At 39.3% G+C, this 15040-nt stretch overlaps 1 protein-coding gene across 1 annotated transcript in view; it reads right to left on the bottom strand.

Moving 5' to 3' along the window:
• Pten (phosphatase and tensin homolog) overlaps positions 1-15040 on the bottom strand; it is a 65413-nt gene that overhangs the window by 35236 nt on the left and 15137 nt on the right. The window contains exon 4 of the mRNA XM_051200073.1: positions 10573-10657. Coding sequence (XP_051056030.1) covers positions 10573-10657 — 85 coding nt within the window. The remainder of the gene's footprint in view (positions 1-10572; positions 10658-15040) is intronic.

Consider the following 15040-nt stretch of genomic DNA (forward strand, 5'->3'; position numbering starts at 1 on the left):
ATACAGTACAGCATTTGAAAGGGGTGTGTGAGTGAATGTGTGTGTGTGTGTGTGTGTGTGTGTGTGTGTGTGTGTGTGTGTGTGTTGGGGGAGGGGATTTCAAAGAACTGATTACTTAGGGAAACATTCACCACTTCCTTCACTGTCCTCTCAGGAATTTCATGACCACATCTGGCTCAGCTTTTAAGTCTGACACAACAGAAAGGAAAGGGGGGAAAGGCAAGAAAACAGTACTTTCCAAAGAGAAGAGGCCAAAGCATTGGACAAAAGCAAAGAGGCAACACTTCTGAAAGCCACACAATGTAAAACACGTCTTTCATAACTCATAACTATACCTCACTTGAAGCAATTCTGACATGCACGCGCGCGCGCGCGCACACACACACACACCACTACCCTCTTACCCCTGCTGAACCCCTTCTTTCCAACTTTGATAGAGCTGGGCAGTTGTGGCACAGGCCTTTAATCTCAGTACTCAGGGAAGCAAGGGAGGCAAAGGCAGGTAAATTTCTTTAAGTTTGAGGTCAGCCAGGGCTACACAGAGAGAAACCCTGTCTTGAAGAAAACAAAACAAAAAGAACCAACTTTGATGACTCTGCGTGCATGTGTGCACGCCGTGTGTGTCGCTGAGGTTGTTTACCCAAGCATGGAAGATTTCTTGTGAAATACCTCTAGATAAGTCACAAGAGTGAATTTTTAAATTATTTTTAACACAATACATATTTCAAATATTATAACAGTGTTGCCAAAGGAAAAACAAAAAAAAGACCAAAAAACAAAAACCTGTTTTAAAAAGAGGACAGAAAAAACAGCACCAGAAATCAGTATTCACCTAACAACTGCACTTGCAGAACTTTCCCACAGGGCGACTCAGGCTCTGGAGCATCTAGGCAATGGCTGGCAGTTTCCACAAGTTAACGTTGGGGTGGGTGGGTGGGTGGGTGGGTGGGTGGGTGGGTGGGTGGGTGGGTGTGTGTGTGTGTGTGTGTGTGTGTGTACCTGTGTGGCACAGGGAGGCCAGGAGCAGACTGCAACTTAGTTTTCTGTTTTTGTCTTTGAATCAGAGTGTCACAGGACATGGAGCTCTGGAGTTCACTGTTCTGGCTAAGCCCCGGGACCAGTCCTCTTTGTTTCCCTCCCCATCACTGGTGTTACAGAAACATGGCATGCTTTTGCACAGGTTCTAGGGCTTTGAACTCAGATCCTCATGCTTGTACAGCAAGCACTTTACCAACTGAGCCATTGCTACAGCCCTGATTCTAACTCATCCAAGTCCATAATACAGTCACTGACCCCTCTACAGAGGCCTGCAAACAACTTGCAGAAGCCATAGTTAGTGATAAAGGCCATGTGTTTCGATACTAGCAATCTGTGCTCTGGTCACTAATTGCTGCTTCTGATCACACAAGTGTAGACAGAGAGGCAGTTGATCTAACTAACCATGCTTGCAAGCTCGACCAACTGAAGACTTCCAGGCTTTAAAATCTAGAGCCTTCTTCTGTGTCCCCTACCCCACCACCCTCCAACCTCCTCCCCCCCCCCATTTCCTCCTTCAAAAAGCCAAACATTTAAGAGTAGTAACATTGGAGAGTAATTACAAAAACAAGAAAATTTAGAAAGTCATCCCCTATACCCACAAAAAAAACCCAGGCCTAAAACAAAATCTTACGTTGATAGCAGATACCCAGCACAGAAATGCCCACCAGAAAAGCTGAGCAAACTCTGGAAAGCGGGAGCACAGGTTTCCAGGGATTCCACTCCAGAAGAGCCAGATTAATGTTTTTAGTCCCCCTCCTCCACACCCGCCACAATTTACAAGTCTGAGACAGAAACACATGCACACACATCCCAAAATAGGAAGTGTATATCACTCAAAGGTGGGAAAAAATAAGTTACAAGACTGTCTTCCAGATACACCAGGGATGTACACCAGCATACGAAGTCAGAGAGACAGCATGTACAAGACCTGACCAGGTTCAAACCAAACAAAGTCCCAGGTGAAGAGGACACAGAGTCCTGACCCTAACCAAGAAATTTTTTGCAGCTGATACCTAATGGGAAAAAGACAATCAGTTTTCTCCAAGAGTGTCATTGGGCATATGAATCACATTCCAGATCAGCCTTCATGCCCAGGAGTAGTTGGCCAACACAAAACAGACTCCATGCTTTTTGTGCTCTGTTTTGTTTTTTTTTTGTCTGGTTTTTGTTTTTCAAAACCTGGTTTCTTTTTGTAGCTCTGCCTGTTGTGGAATTCAGAGATCCGCTTGCCTCTGCCTCCAGAGTGCTGGGATTAAAGGTGTGCACCACCACCGCCTGGTGTTTGTTTTGATATTTTTCTTTTTGAAAAGGACAGAGAAAAAGAATATGAAGTTGGGTAGACAGGGAAATGGAAAGAATCCAACTGGGAGTTGGATGAGGAGAAAGAATATAATCAAAATATATGAAAATGTTAATAAGAATTTAATAGAATATAATCCTAGCCATGGCTGAAAAATAAAGTACACAGAACAAAAATGTATTAGAACGTTATAGGAGTAACAACTTTTTGATGAAAGGTTTGTTCCATAAGATGGAATCCACATCTAACACTGTCAACATGAGGCCAAGAGTCTGTGGCTAGATAGGTCATGGACCTTACGAGGAAACCTACTATTAAAAAAGACACAGTAACAGAATGATTCCTAATGACTTATTGCTATACCAATAGCTCAGTATACCATTCAACCCTCACCAGAGGTGCTTTTTCCGGATGGCAATAACACAAAGATCCACGACTGGTCCAGCCCTGAGAGTATTCTGTATTCCGCCCCTCCCCTCAAGACTCAGGGATCTATGCAAAAGGCATAAAGACTGTTAAAAGCCAAAGGTGATGGGTGACTTCAAGGTAACAGTGTGTTCCAGGCACAACAGGGCAGATGCACACTACAGGTGATCACAGCAACTGTGACAGCATGACAGACCTGTCTGTGAAAGTGCAAGCCAAAGTTCTACCCCTAGCTGAAGTACTAAGGCATTTACTACTAGGAGAAAGTTAGTTTTCTTTAATGGTATAAACCACACTCCAGGGCAGACAACATATAAAGCAGTGTTGTCCAACACTAACTAACTTTACCTGATTTGGGGAGAGTGGGGGAGACTATATATATATATATATATATATATATATATATATATATATAAAGTTATATAGGTAGGGAGGTTGAGGAGGATCTGAGAGAGCTGGGGTAAAGGATAAAGATGATCAATACTGAAAGCAATTTACCAAGGAAAAGTAAAGAGATTAACCAACCTGTGAGACACCATCAACTGGTCTAGCTTATTTACCTTGAGGATTCCAGGAAGAGAATTATTTGCAGAATAATCAAAAGCTTCTCAAATCTGATGAAAGATATAAACATAAAGAACTGTGGCTCAATGAACCACAAGTCACAAAGACTCAGAAACTCACTAGACAGCCCACAATCAAACCATCAAAAGACAAACTGGGGATGTACCTCATTTGATAAGAGAGTTTGCCTAACACACACACACAAAGCCCTGGGATCATCCGCAGCTCTGCATGACCCTCAGGGTGGTGCTCCCCTGCAATCCCGGCACTACCCTGGTGGAAGCAGGAGGACCACAAGTTCAAGTACATCCTTACATATTAGAGAGCTCCAACCCAGTTTTTACTATGTGAGACGCTGTCTTTAGAAAAACCCAGTCGATCCCTGTGAGTTCAAGGCCAGCCTGATCTACTGAGCAAGTTCTAGGATAGGTTACAAAGCTACAGAGAAAACTGTCTCAAAAAAATCAAAGGGAGGGTGGGAAGGAGGGAAGAAGGGAAAGAAGGAGAGAGGGGGGGAAGGAGAAGGGAGGAAGGGAGGAAGGGAGGAAGGGAGGAAGGGAGGAAGGAAGGAAGGAAGGAAGGAAGGAAGGAAGGAAGAAAGGAAGGAAGGAAGGAAGGAAACCCACAGTTAGCCAGGTGGTGGGGGCACATGCCTTTAAACCTAGCACTAGAGCAGCAAGGTAGATGGATCTCTGAGTTCAAGGCCAGCCCAGCCTGGTCTACAGGTGGCGTTTCAGGTCAGCCAAAACTACACAGAGAAACCCTGTCTTGGGAGGGAAGGGGAGGGGAGGAGAGGGAAGGGGAAGGGAGGAGAGATGAGGGGAGGAGAGGGGAGAGAAGGGGAGGGGAGGGAAGGAAGCCTACAGTCTCAATGCAAAATGACAGAAGCAACTGGTCACAAACAATAGAGCTTCAGTATCAGTAGATTCCCCCCCCCTCAGAAATCTTGAGATAAAAATATCCAGCAAAACTGTCCTTCAAAAAGGAAGAATACTGAGATATTTCCAGAGAAAGCAAAGTTAAGAAAACTTAATTACCACCCGACTAGTCCTTCAAAGTGGGACAGAACATTTACAACACACAAGATTCCCCTCATCCTCAGAGGACATACTACATCCTCCTCCCATAGTGGTTGCCTAAAACTGTGGACAGCCACAAACCATGTATACACATTTTCCCAATGCATGTTTATCTATGATAGCTTAATAATCTAGGCACACAACAATTTTAATATATAATATAATTAAAAACAAACAAAGAAACCAGTAGGAGAAAGTAAAATTTCCAACATCTGCTTGTTCTTCATGGATCAGAATTTTATGCTGATCCTCTGGTGTGTTTTAGAAAAATGATAGAGAACACAAGTTTTTTGGGTTTTTTTTTAATATTTTTTGAAATTTTATTTTATGAGTGGTTTGACTGCTTGTACACATGAAGAGCAGATGAGTGCCTGGTGCCATCTGGGCATCAGATCCCCTGGAACTGGAATGACAGGCACTTCTGGGTCACTATGTGGGTGCTAGGAAACAAACCCAGGTCCTTTGTAAGAGCAGCCTATTCTCAAACTCTGTGCCATCTCTCCAGCCCCTAACAGTACATTTTTTTTACACATAGTTACAATCTTTAATGCCTTGTGATCAGTCTGCTAGCAGACAAAAAATGGCAACTTACCAACGTGTTTAACGACAAAAGTCAGGCATTACACAACCCTAGCTGATCTGTCACGTAGGAATGAGAGAGTTCAGTTTTTACAATTCTATCAGCTTTTTAAAATAAGCTAGAAATGCAGGTTTTAGCATGAGGCTTCCTGATTTTTAAATATGGTCCAAATTTGTCCAAAGGTTTCCAGACTGTCTTCTGATACCTGAGAAAGCAGATACTAAGGAAAAGCAGCTCTGAGCTCTACACTGTGGTAGAGGATCTAGTGATGTCTCCAAATACAACCTCCAGAAGATTACCACAGGGTTATACACCCAGCACTAAGAGTGCAGAGGCAGGAGAATCATGAGTTGAAGACTGGTCTTAGCTAGATAATGAGACCCTGTCTCAAATACAATAACAAGAATTAAAAAAAAAAAAAAAAAAAAAGAATCTCACAGACATGGACTCAACTCTCAGCCTCTTGCTACTTCCAATTGAGGTTTAAATCACTTATAAAAGTGAAACAGGGATTAGATTCACTCTAAAACTTAGTAAAATGGTATATGCAAGCTAGTAGTACAATAGTTAAATAGTAATGTACAGAAAACAGTATCCACTATTAAAATAGCAAAGCTAGACTTGTGCACATAATATTCTTATTGTCTAATACACTAAAATCTCCCTATGAGCAAAGAAATACGCCCTGCAAAAGTGAGAGGCAGCTGATGGAAATAGGGCTTTCTTCAGGAATGACAAAAATGTTCTGGAATTTGGTATACATGGTGACTGCATCACCTCTGACTATACTGTGAAATTAAATGTCACTCAAATTACACAGTTCAAAAACAGTGATTGTTAGACAAACTCACTTTAACTTAAGTGGGAAAGAGGCAGGCCAAATGAGGGAAGGAACAAGGAATGTTAGCATGGAAGAACAGAAGTAATATACTTTCATCACTGTCAAGTTCGCTGTACCTATTTTCAAGTCTTATTTTTAATTGGCAATCAAAAATGCTATTAGGAAACAAATACTTCCTTAAAAACTCAACATAGATTAAGTTTGATTGAGGAATGTACAGATAATTAAGAGTTGACATTTGCAAAGTTCCTTCAGAGAAAAAAGTGTATATGCTAGCAGCCAAGAAAGAACAGACTCTTGAATCTATAACGGGTTACACATGGGTAAGGAAGCCAAGTAAACAAGACAGTAACAGATAGATAGCCTTTGCTGAATCATTATATCATAAGACAAAGCTCTGTTTCCTTATTTTAAACTATGGGTAAACTGGGCTTGGTGGACATGCTTGTAAAACCAGCACCCATAGTCGGAAGCACAAGGGTCTTGAGTTCAAAACCAGCCTAGACTTAACATTAGTCAGCCTGGCTCATGTAGCATGACCCACTCTATCTCAAAACAGCAAAATTACAAAAATGCTCTTACCATAAACTTTAAAATAAATTGCCACAGATTCAGACAAGGAGAAAAAAAATTTACACACATGACGTTTTCACTTTCAACATTTCCTACATTAAGCTCTATCAAATACTGTCTAGGAGGGTAAACAAATTATGGAAGAAAACCAAGAAAGCATGGAGTAAACATAAAAGGTGAGGTGAGGAAAGGTGCATATGGTGGCATTGTAAAGAATCTTCATAGAAGGTAGTTTGCCTCTGTTACCATCTACATTTTCCTAATTCATTAGGGGCACAACAGTTCACAGTTCACAAAGGTATTATGCACCAGTCGGTTAAAGACTGCTTAGATTTAGAAACAGGGTGCTTTCATCTTGGCCTAAGGGACAATGTAAATGCATAAATCAAAGATTAATGAGCTATCAGAACAAAGACTGGTTTCATATTACCCCCAGCTCAGGGCAAGACCTCAGTGCAAGAAATAAAGAGAGAAAAGAAAGAAACAACTATTATGGAGGTGCTCTTTATTTCCCTCCCTTGAGTTGTCCTGACCTGTCCTCCATCACTGCTCATTTCTGAGATTAAGCAAATCATTCGCAATTAAGAAAGCAAACAAAGCTCCAGCCAAGGGGTGGTGGCACATGACCTTAGCCCTAGCACTTGGGAGGCAGAGGCAAGTGGATCTCTGTGAGTTCAAGGCCAGTCCAATACACAGAGAAACCTTGTCTTTGGAAACAGAGAAAGCGAGCGAACAACTCGGTTCATTTCTCCATTTTCATTGTTTGTTTTTTATTAAGCCCTGATCTCAAATGGAGAGGTTAAATATTTGCCACAAAATTCTCAAATGCAAAATCTCACATTACCAGAACACTACTCATCCCAAACCTTTACTCATGACACGACAATTTAAGCTTGTGATTTAAGTTTGCTTCACTCCAGGTAAAGATATAGTACAATAACAAAGAATGAGTTTTATACAGTATTTCTTGTTTGAGGGAACTCATAAGAAATGTGGAATTAGATAAAAGAAAAACACTTTAAAATATCCTTTGGACACCCCACTGGATAAAGTGAAGAAAGTTCAACTGAAAAGAATTTTATTAATAAAAGGACAAAGATGTTAAGGTTTGAGTTCTCTCCACTCCCAATTGTGGAGCCTTTCAGAAGTAAAATCTGGCTGACAGAAATCAGTCACCTGGTGCAGCTACAGCTACCTGAAGAGTCCACTAGTCCCTGCTTCCTGCCCACTACCATGAGGAGTCACTGCCACACACTCCTTCCACCATGAACTTCTGCCCCAAGTGCATGATGTTATGAACGGGGAATACAGTGCCTCTTTCCTGCCTTCTCCACCATGACAGGCTGAAATCTCTCTGAAGCCATGAGACAAACAAAACCATCTTCCATTACCTGTTTCTGCCAGGTTATTTGGTGACAGATGCCAATAGTAACTAACACAAAGGTATATATGAAAAAGAAAATATTTCTGAGATGTTATCAACTTTGAGGCAAGAAAAAAATTCACTACTGATTATTTCTAATATCACCAATACAGCGTAAACAAACTGATCAGTTACTTAGATGATGGACACAGAAACCTTTGGAAAAGTCGATCCTAAAGGCATGTTAATTAAGGTTTATTAGCAAGGGCTGACATGGTAACACACGCCTTTAATCCCAGCACTCAGAGGCAGAGGCAGGCAGATGCCTGTGAGTTCAAGACCTTACTGGTCTACATAGGGACTTCCAAGCTAGCCTAGGCTACTTAGATGAGACCCTATCTTCAAAACTCCCACACTCAAAAAATATTCTTTGTAGTCATTTTAGTGTGGAGGAAAAAATTTGTCATCTTCTCATCTACAATAGAGGGCATTGAACTTAAAAAACAAAAAAACAACAACAAATCCACCAAGGAGCATAGTTTCATATACAGCTATTCTCCATGCTGCTATGCTAAAAACATTACAGTAGGAACTAGCTAAATAACCCAGATCAGAAACTATTTAAGAAAAGCATCTGACAAAACCCACAAAGCAAAATAAAACTAGATAGATAAATCTGGACAGAATTAATTTTAGTCTTGGTTGCTAATTACAAAATGAACATACAAAATCTCTTAATTTGTGAGCATAGTTTAGGAATTATGAAACCAGAAGATTCAGGACCACACTAACTTCCCAACACAACATATTCTTGGCTGAGTTATTATAGTATAAAGTCTAGTGACCCAGCGGTAAAGGTCTAGAAACTGCAATTGACAGTAAAATGAAAGATGATCAACCACCCTCGCTGACTAATTCATACTTAATAGAAACCAATATAAAATTAGCATGCCAGATTAGTCAGAAAAACCTTACATGGCCAGAAAGTTGCCCCTCTCCTCAAAGTACTTGGACCCTTTTCTGATCCAGCAGAAGTATTCATTTGGCTTGCTTGAAATGGTTCTTGGTTGAATGCAAAATTGATGTGAAATAGCTCATTTTGTAAGGCATTACATGCAGGCATAAACAATTCTGCACCACAGCAGAAAATAGATTATCTGGTGACCCACATCTGGCCTGGCCAGGCTGCTCATTCACCATATTCTACAACTCACAATTCAAAATTCCCTCCCTTACTCTTTTTTTCTATGGCCTATTGCATTTTGGCTGTGTTACCACTAACTACCAAGCTGCAGCTCCTATGGGCCTGCCATAGAAAGTGCCCTTCTATGGTGTGATATCTTAATTGCATTCTGACACTCCCTAGACTGACAATAAAGTTTGTTTTAAAACCAAGGGCGGAGTTAGCTGCCAGCTGACCAAAATTAACCATAGAGATTTCAGAGAACTGAGGACAGATAGAGAGACACAGGAAGTAGAAGGGTAGGGCTGGGAGAGGAGTTCAGCCTTTTTGAATGGAGGACTTGGGGGTTGGGTGTCACTGGTCGATTCACCTCCACTTCTCTGAACATTCAGGTTCTTACCTCGATACCTGACTCCCAAGTTTTTATTGCTGAAGAATAATAGGATACACGCTTCCCCCTTCCACTATGTTCTACTGAATTATGAGAAGGCAATGCATCCTCCCCCCTTTTTTTTAAAGTTTTTAAACAGTACCTCTGACAGTAAAACCTAAAGTTTAATTCATGGAAACTACAAAGTAGTACAGGAGTTTGGGAGTTTGTTTTGGTTGATTTTATAGATAGTGAAACTTAAGCCTGAACAAAGCATAAATAATACTATAATAAGTATCTAAATTAACACAATGTAATACAATAACAATGAACCACTTGGGTAAACCGATAGCTAGCACATATGAAGGTATAAAGTCATATATCCATATACTATTACTAAAGCATTCTACAGCTGCATTAATACTTTATAAGTTACAACGTGCTTTACCACCCATTTAAATCCGCATGATCAAAGTAGTTAAAAGTCCAAGACTTGTAAGTACAAAGGAAATAGACCAAAATTTTAACTTTTAACTCAATTAAATACTTCAAAACCAGCATAGCAAACATAGCAAGCCACAATATTAATGGACTATTAAAGTACCATTATAGTTTGTACTAAAATTTAATGATCATTTACATGCATTTTTATTCTGAAATAAGAAAATATATTAAAACTATTTGCCCAACAGGCAATTTCATATATTCTTAGGTCATAAAGTATTTTTTAACTGGACCTTGAGAAATACTTTTCTGAATTAAATGACAATTACACATGGAAAATTATGTAAATTATAAAACTCTTAATTTAGTCTTTCATATGTTCCTTTTTTAGTCACTATAATCAAACATTACCACAAGTGTAAGTTCTACATAAACATACATGACCAGTCACTCACACCTCAGTGTGAATAACTAAATAAACCCATTCAAGGCTTAACCTAAATGTAAAATAAAAAAACTTGTACTGTAATAGAGAAACCAGGCACTAACCTGGTAAGAGGCATCTTATCAAATACAAAAAAATTATGTCACAAAAATACATGATTATATATGAAGTCAGTTCTTATCCAGTGAATTGCATCCTACTGAGAACTAGCAGATGCTTTAGGTTAAAAACTTTCAGAGTATTATCACAAAGAAACAAAGCCTACATCATAATGTATGTACTGTGCTGTGTTTTGGGAATCATTTCTAAATAAAACACATCAATATAGTTTATTAATATATGAAGTAGAAAATCAAGAGTTCTTACCTTACTACATCATCAATATTGTTCCTGTATACACCTTCAAGTCTTTCTGCAGGAAATCCCATAGCAATAATATTTGGATAAATATCTGAGTATTTAAGTTAAGGAAATAACTAAAATATGCAACTATACATATATTCATGCATTTTTAAAACATTAACTTCCCCCACTATAACTATAATCATAAAAGGTTGTCAAATGTATGCCTGCAACCTACTATGTATAATTAAGAAATAATAATAAACACATCACTCTAAGAGACTTTCAAAACAATTTTACAACAAAATATTGTTAAAAATTCTCTATTTAGTACCTTGGGGGGGAAAAAAAAAAAACCCTAAAGCTGGGCATTATACAAAAGCCTATAATCCCAGGACTCAAAAAGCTTTCAAACTGGAGGCTATCCTTTGACATGGAACAAATTTCAGAAGAGCCTAGATTATAGTGACAAACTGTCAAAAACAGTAAGTAAGGAGTTGGAAGGCCTTTAATCCCAGCACCTGTGAGGTAAAGACAGGCAAATCTCTGAGTTCTAGGCCAGTCTGGTCTACAGAGTGAGCTCCAGGACAGTTACAGATACACAGAGAAACCATGCCTAAAGAAATTAAAAGGAAAGTAAGCCCAAGACAAAAGGTCATTTCCATATTTACACTGTTAAGACATATAAGGAAAATGTAACCTCTATACTTTGTAAACCAAATAGCTGGTATGTCACGGCGAACTCAAAAACAAAAACCTGAGCCAGCCTGAAAAGACTGTACAACTTCTAATTTTTCCTGGGTAACAATGATTAGAACAGTGAGTTAGAAGTAAATAGAAAATCAGGAAGATAGTGAGCTAGCTGTCCCTGGAGCTGTATAACCTGGACAAGTCACTTACCATCCCTAGACTATGCTACCCAATGACTGAGCAGGAAGAGATAACCTGGAAGACCTCTAGTCCCTGCCATTTGTGAAGTCAATTGAGGTTCAAGTCTGGTTACTTTCTTCTAATCAATGTAATCAGTACTTAGCATGTCTTGTAGTTTCAACTCTGTTACCCAACAGTTAACATAAAAACAAACCTCTATACTCAGGGAGAAATTATTTCCAATTATCTAAAAATCTACATCCCAATGAACCTTGCCCGCTTTCCCACCTCCCATTTACTCTGGGGCTCCGCCCATCCTCTCTCGTCTCATGACTACCTATCAGACTTTTCACATCAATCAATTAAGGCAAGCTGCCTGCTTTAAAACAGTCACTAAAAATCTCTGGCTACACACTCTGGATCTATTTGTCTCCCACATGTAACTCAGCAATCAATCTCCCAGCCACTGAGAAAACTGGAGCCATATACTACAAGGGCAGAGCAATATCTGTGATGGTCAGGTATCTTTAACACCAACCCACAAAGCCTTTAGGGGAAAATGTTAATTTACAGGAATAATATAGATGGCTAAATGACATCATGCAAGAATAAATGAGACAAATTAAAAAATTCCGCAGGACATAACCTAGCATCTTCAGCAAGTCAAGGTACAGCCTTAAAGGTTCCTAATTTCTTAAGTGCTTGTATAGACATATATACTTGAATAACATTTTTTGTACCAGGAACAAATTATGTCACTGTAAGAACATATAATTTCACTTCAACCAAAAAAATAGAAAACTTTCAAAATAAATGAGTATCATTTAAATATCACAAATATTACCTATAATTCTAAATTAAGAAAATGGTCAGACCTGAAAATATAGCTCGTCTTTAATTACTAAAATGTGCTGATTATTATGTCCAGTAATAAGGGGGAAAAGCAAAGAAAGGTTTAACCAAGACAAAAGCAATACAACTTCTGAGATGTTTTTTAAAAGATTTAATTTTTTGAGCACCAATTTAAGAAAAATGGAAAACACAAGCAAAAGAATGAGTCACCAAAATAGAGGCCCAAAGCAGTGATATTTATCACTACTCTAAAATTACTGAACAACGCAACTAAGAACTGAATCTTATTAAAAGAAAAAATACAATTATTACCATCTTCAGTGAATGTTAATATGACTTTTCTCTTAGAAAAGCATAGGAAAAGGTCTCTTGAAGTGTGGTCTACCTTCAAACTCAGCTTTGTGCTCTGAGTACTAATGAACTCAACAAGTTGGCAAAAGACTGGGTTAGTTTCCTGACCTCTTTTCTGTTGCTGCTGGTAGAACTGGTGTTCTGCCTCTGGACACTATCCCCAGCTTAGTTACCTTCCTAAAGAAAACCTTGTCAGTAACTACAGATAAATGGATGCTATTTACTTCCTAAACTCAGTTGGCCCGTCCATTCGTGAGGTCATCCACGTACTGAACCGTCTATGAACTAGACGCTGCCAACGTGAGGCTAAGTCAAGACGACTGCCCTCATGGAGCTACTGTTCTTTCAAGAAAGACAGGCACACAGACCTACAGTGGTTCTTAAAGTACTAGTACATTTTTAAAAATCAAGATGTTTTCTAAGGGAGGAGTTAATTCTGTGGAATAAACTGCCAGCAAGTGAGTATTATGGTAGGAATCCCTCCCAGCTTTATCATACATTAGTGACAAAAGAAAACACAGGACTGAAGAGATGCCTCAGCAGTTAAGCACACTCACTGCTCTCGCAGAAAGAGGATCCAAGTTTGGTTCCCAGCACCCATATGGCAGCTCACAACCATCCATAACTCAAGTTCCAGGAGATCCTATGCCCTTTTCTGGCTTCTGTGGATAATAGGCATGCATGTGGTGAACAGACACAAGTGCAGGCCTAACACTCACACACACACACAAAAATAAATGTCACATTAGAAAAGAAAGACTTAGTGGCTAGATGGATCTGAGCAGAGAATGCCCAAGAGACAGAAATCCAGCTCATAAAGAAACACAGAAAGATAGGATTTACATAAAGCACACATAGGGTTACGGATGCCATGGCAAGCAGCTCAACTTAATCAGGTATATATACACAGTTGAAGTCAGAGCCAAGAACAAGTGCAGAGACAATCTTGATCGTGGCCTGTCCAATCAGCAGACAAGACCTACTGGAATTTACCATTTCTGTCTTCCCTTGTATCTGCCAGTGCAATGAACGTTTGCATGTTACATATTACAAAGAAAATGTTGAAATTTTTTCTAGAAAAGAATATAGGGCTGTGTAAATGTTTACTAGGTACCAGGCCCTGTTCTAAACATGGAATGAATATTTCCATTTGATACAGAACACCAAGTTTATATGTCCAATTCTACAACATAAAGCTGATGATTGGCTGCAGGTAAACCCATGTCTGGGCCCCATTCGCTAGTTCTGCTCTCATGTAAAGTAACAGTATTTCTTGATTAGCTTCTTTGCTAGCTGATTCAATTAAGATACCTGAAAATATCTTTGAATTTATAAAAAGGCAATGGTCTCTGTTGTAACTAAGAGGTTATTATTATCAGAGTTCTTCCTGTCCACTGTGGTGGCCACAAATCTAACATCAAGCACTTGAGAAGCAGGCAGGAGGATCAACGAAGTTCTGGTCCAACCTGGTCTACATGGCAAGTTCCAGGCCAGCCAGTCAGAGGTTTTACGAAACCTTGTCTCAATCAAAAAAAAAAAAAAAAAAAAAAAAAAAAAAAGGAAGGAAGCTATGCTAATGCTAAATGCCATGGTTTGCTTCTGTACTTTGTTGTAATTTTTTCCATTTTCTCTTATGAATGGCACTGCTCTGAGTCTTTGAAGACTATGCTTTCTTGTGTGGTATATTTTCCTCAACTATATTACTAGAGCAGAATGAAAACATTTTATAGTTGTAGCTTAGAGATTCCTTGTCGAGTGTACCAATTTATAGTATTGTTTATTAACTAGAAAAACTAGAAAACAGGTCTGTATACCTGGTTGGCCTTGAATTTGCAACCCTCTGGTCTCAGCTTCTCAAGAGCTGGGATTGCAGGCATTAGAGGCATGTGCTGTGCTGCCTGTATATAATTATTTGTAGTTTGCTTTTGGAAGGTCTGAAAAAGGAAGATCACAAGTACTAGGCTCTCTGGGCTACCATCAGGGTGAGATAGTCAGGGTAACCTAAGGAAAACCTGACTGGAAAGTAAAGAAGGGGACGCTTACTTAGCTCAATAGCAGAACCCCTTGCCTTGCAAGCCAAGTTCACTGAATTCCTCCAAGTTTAAGAATCCTTCTGAAAGAAATTCAATCCTATGTGCATATAGATTAAGAATAGGCTCAATGAAGAAACTTTCCATTTTTAAGGAATAAAATATTCTGAACTTTAAGTTTGGCTTATTCAGTCCCTTTTACTGTCAGAAATTCTGGAATTCAAAGTAAGGTTTAGTGGGTGTGTTTGTTGGGGGCTTAACAGTCCTCTCTATTTTTCTACCCAGATTTTCTTCAGATAATTATGAAATGATGTACTTACACTGCTCAAGCCTACATATGTGAGCCTTTAAAGCCCAACAATTTACCTTCTTCCTAGGACTCTGAAAGT

Source organism: Phodopus roborovskii, unplaced genomic scaffold (genome assembly GCF_943737965.1).
Source record: "Phodopus roborovskii unplaced genomic scaffold, PHOROB, whole genome shotgun sequence".
Taxonomy (NCBI): Eukaryota; Metazoa; Chordata; class Mammalia; order Rodentia; family Cricetidae; genus Phodopus; species Phodopus roborovskii.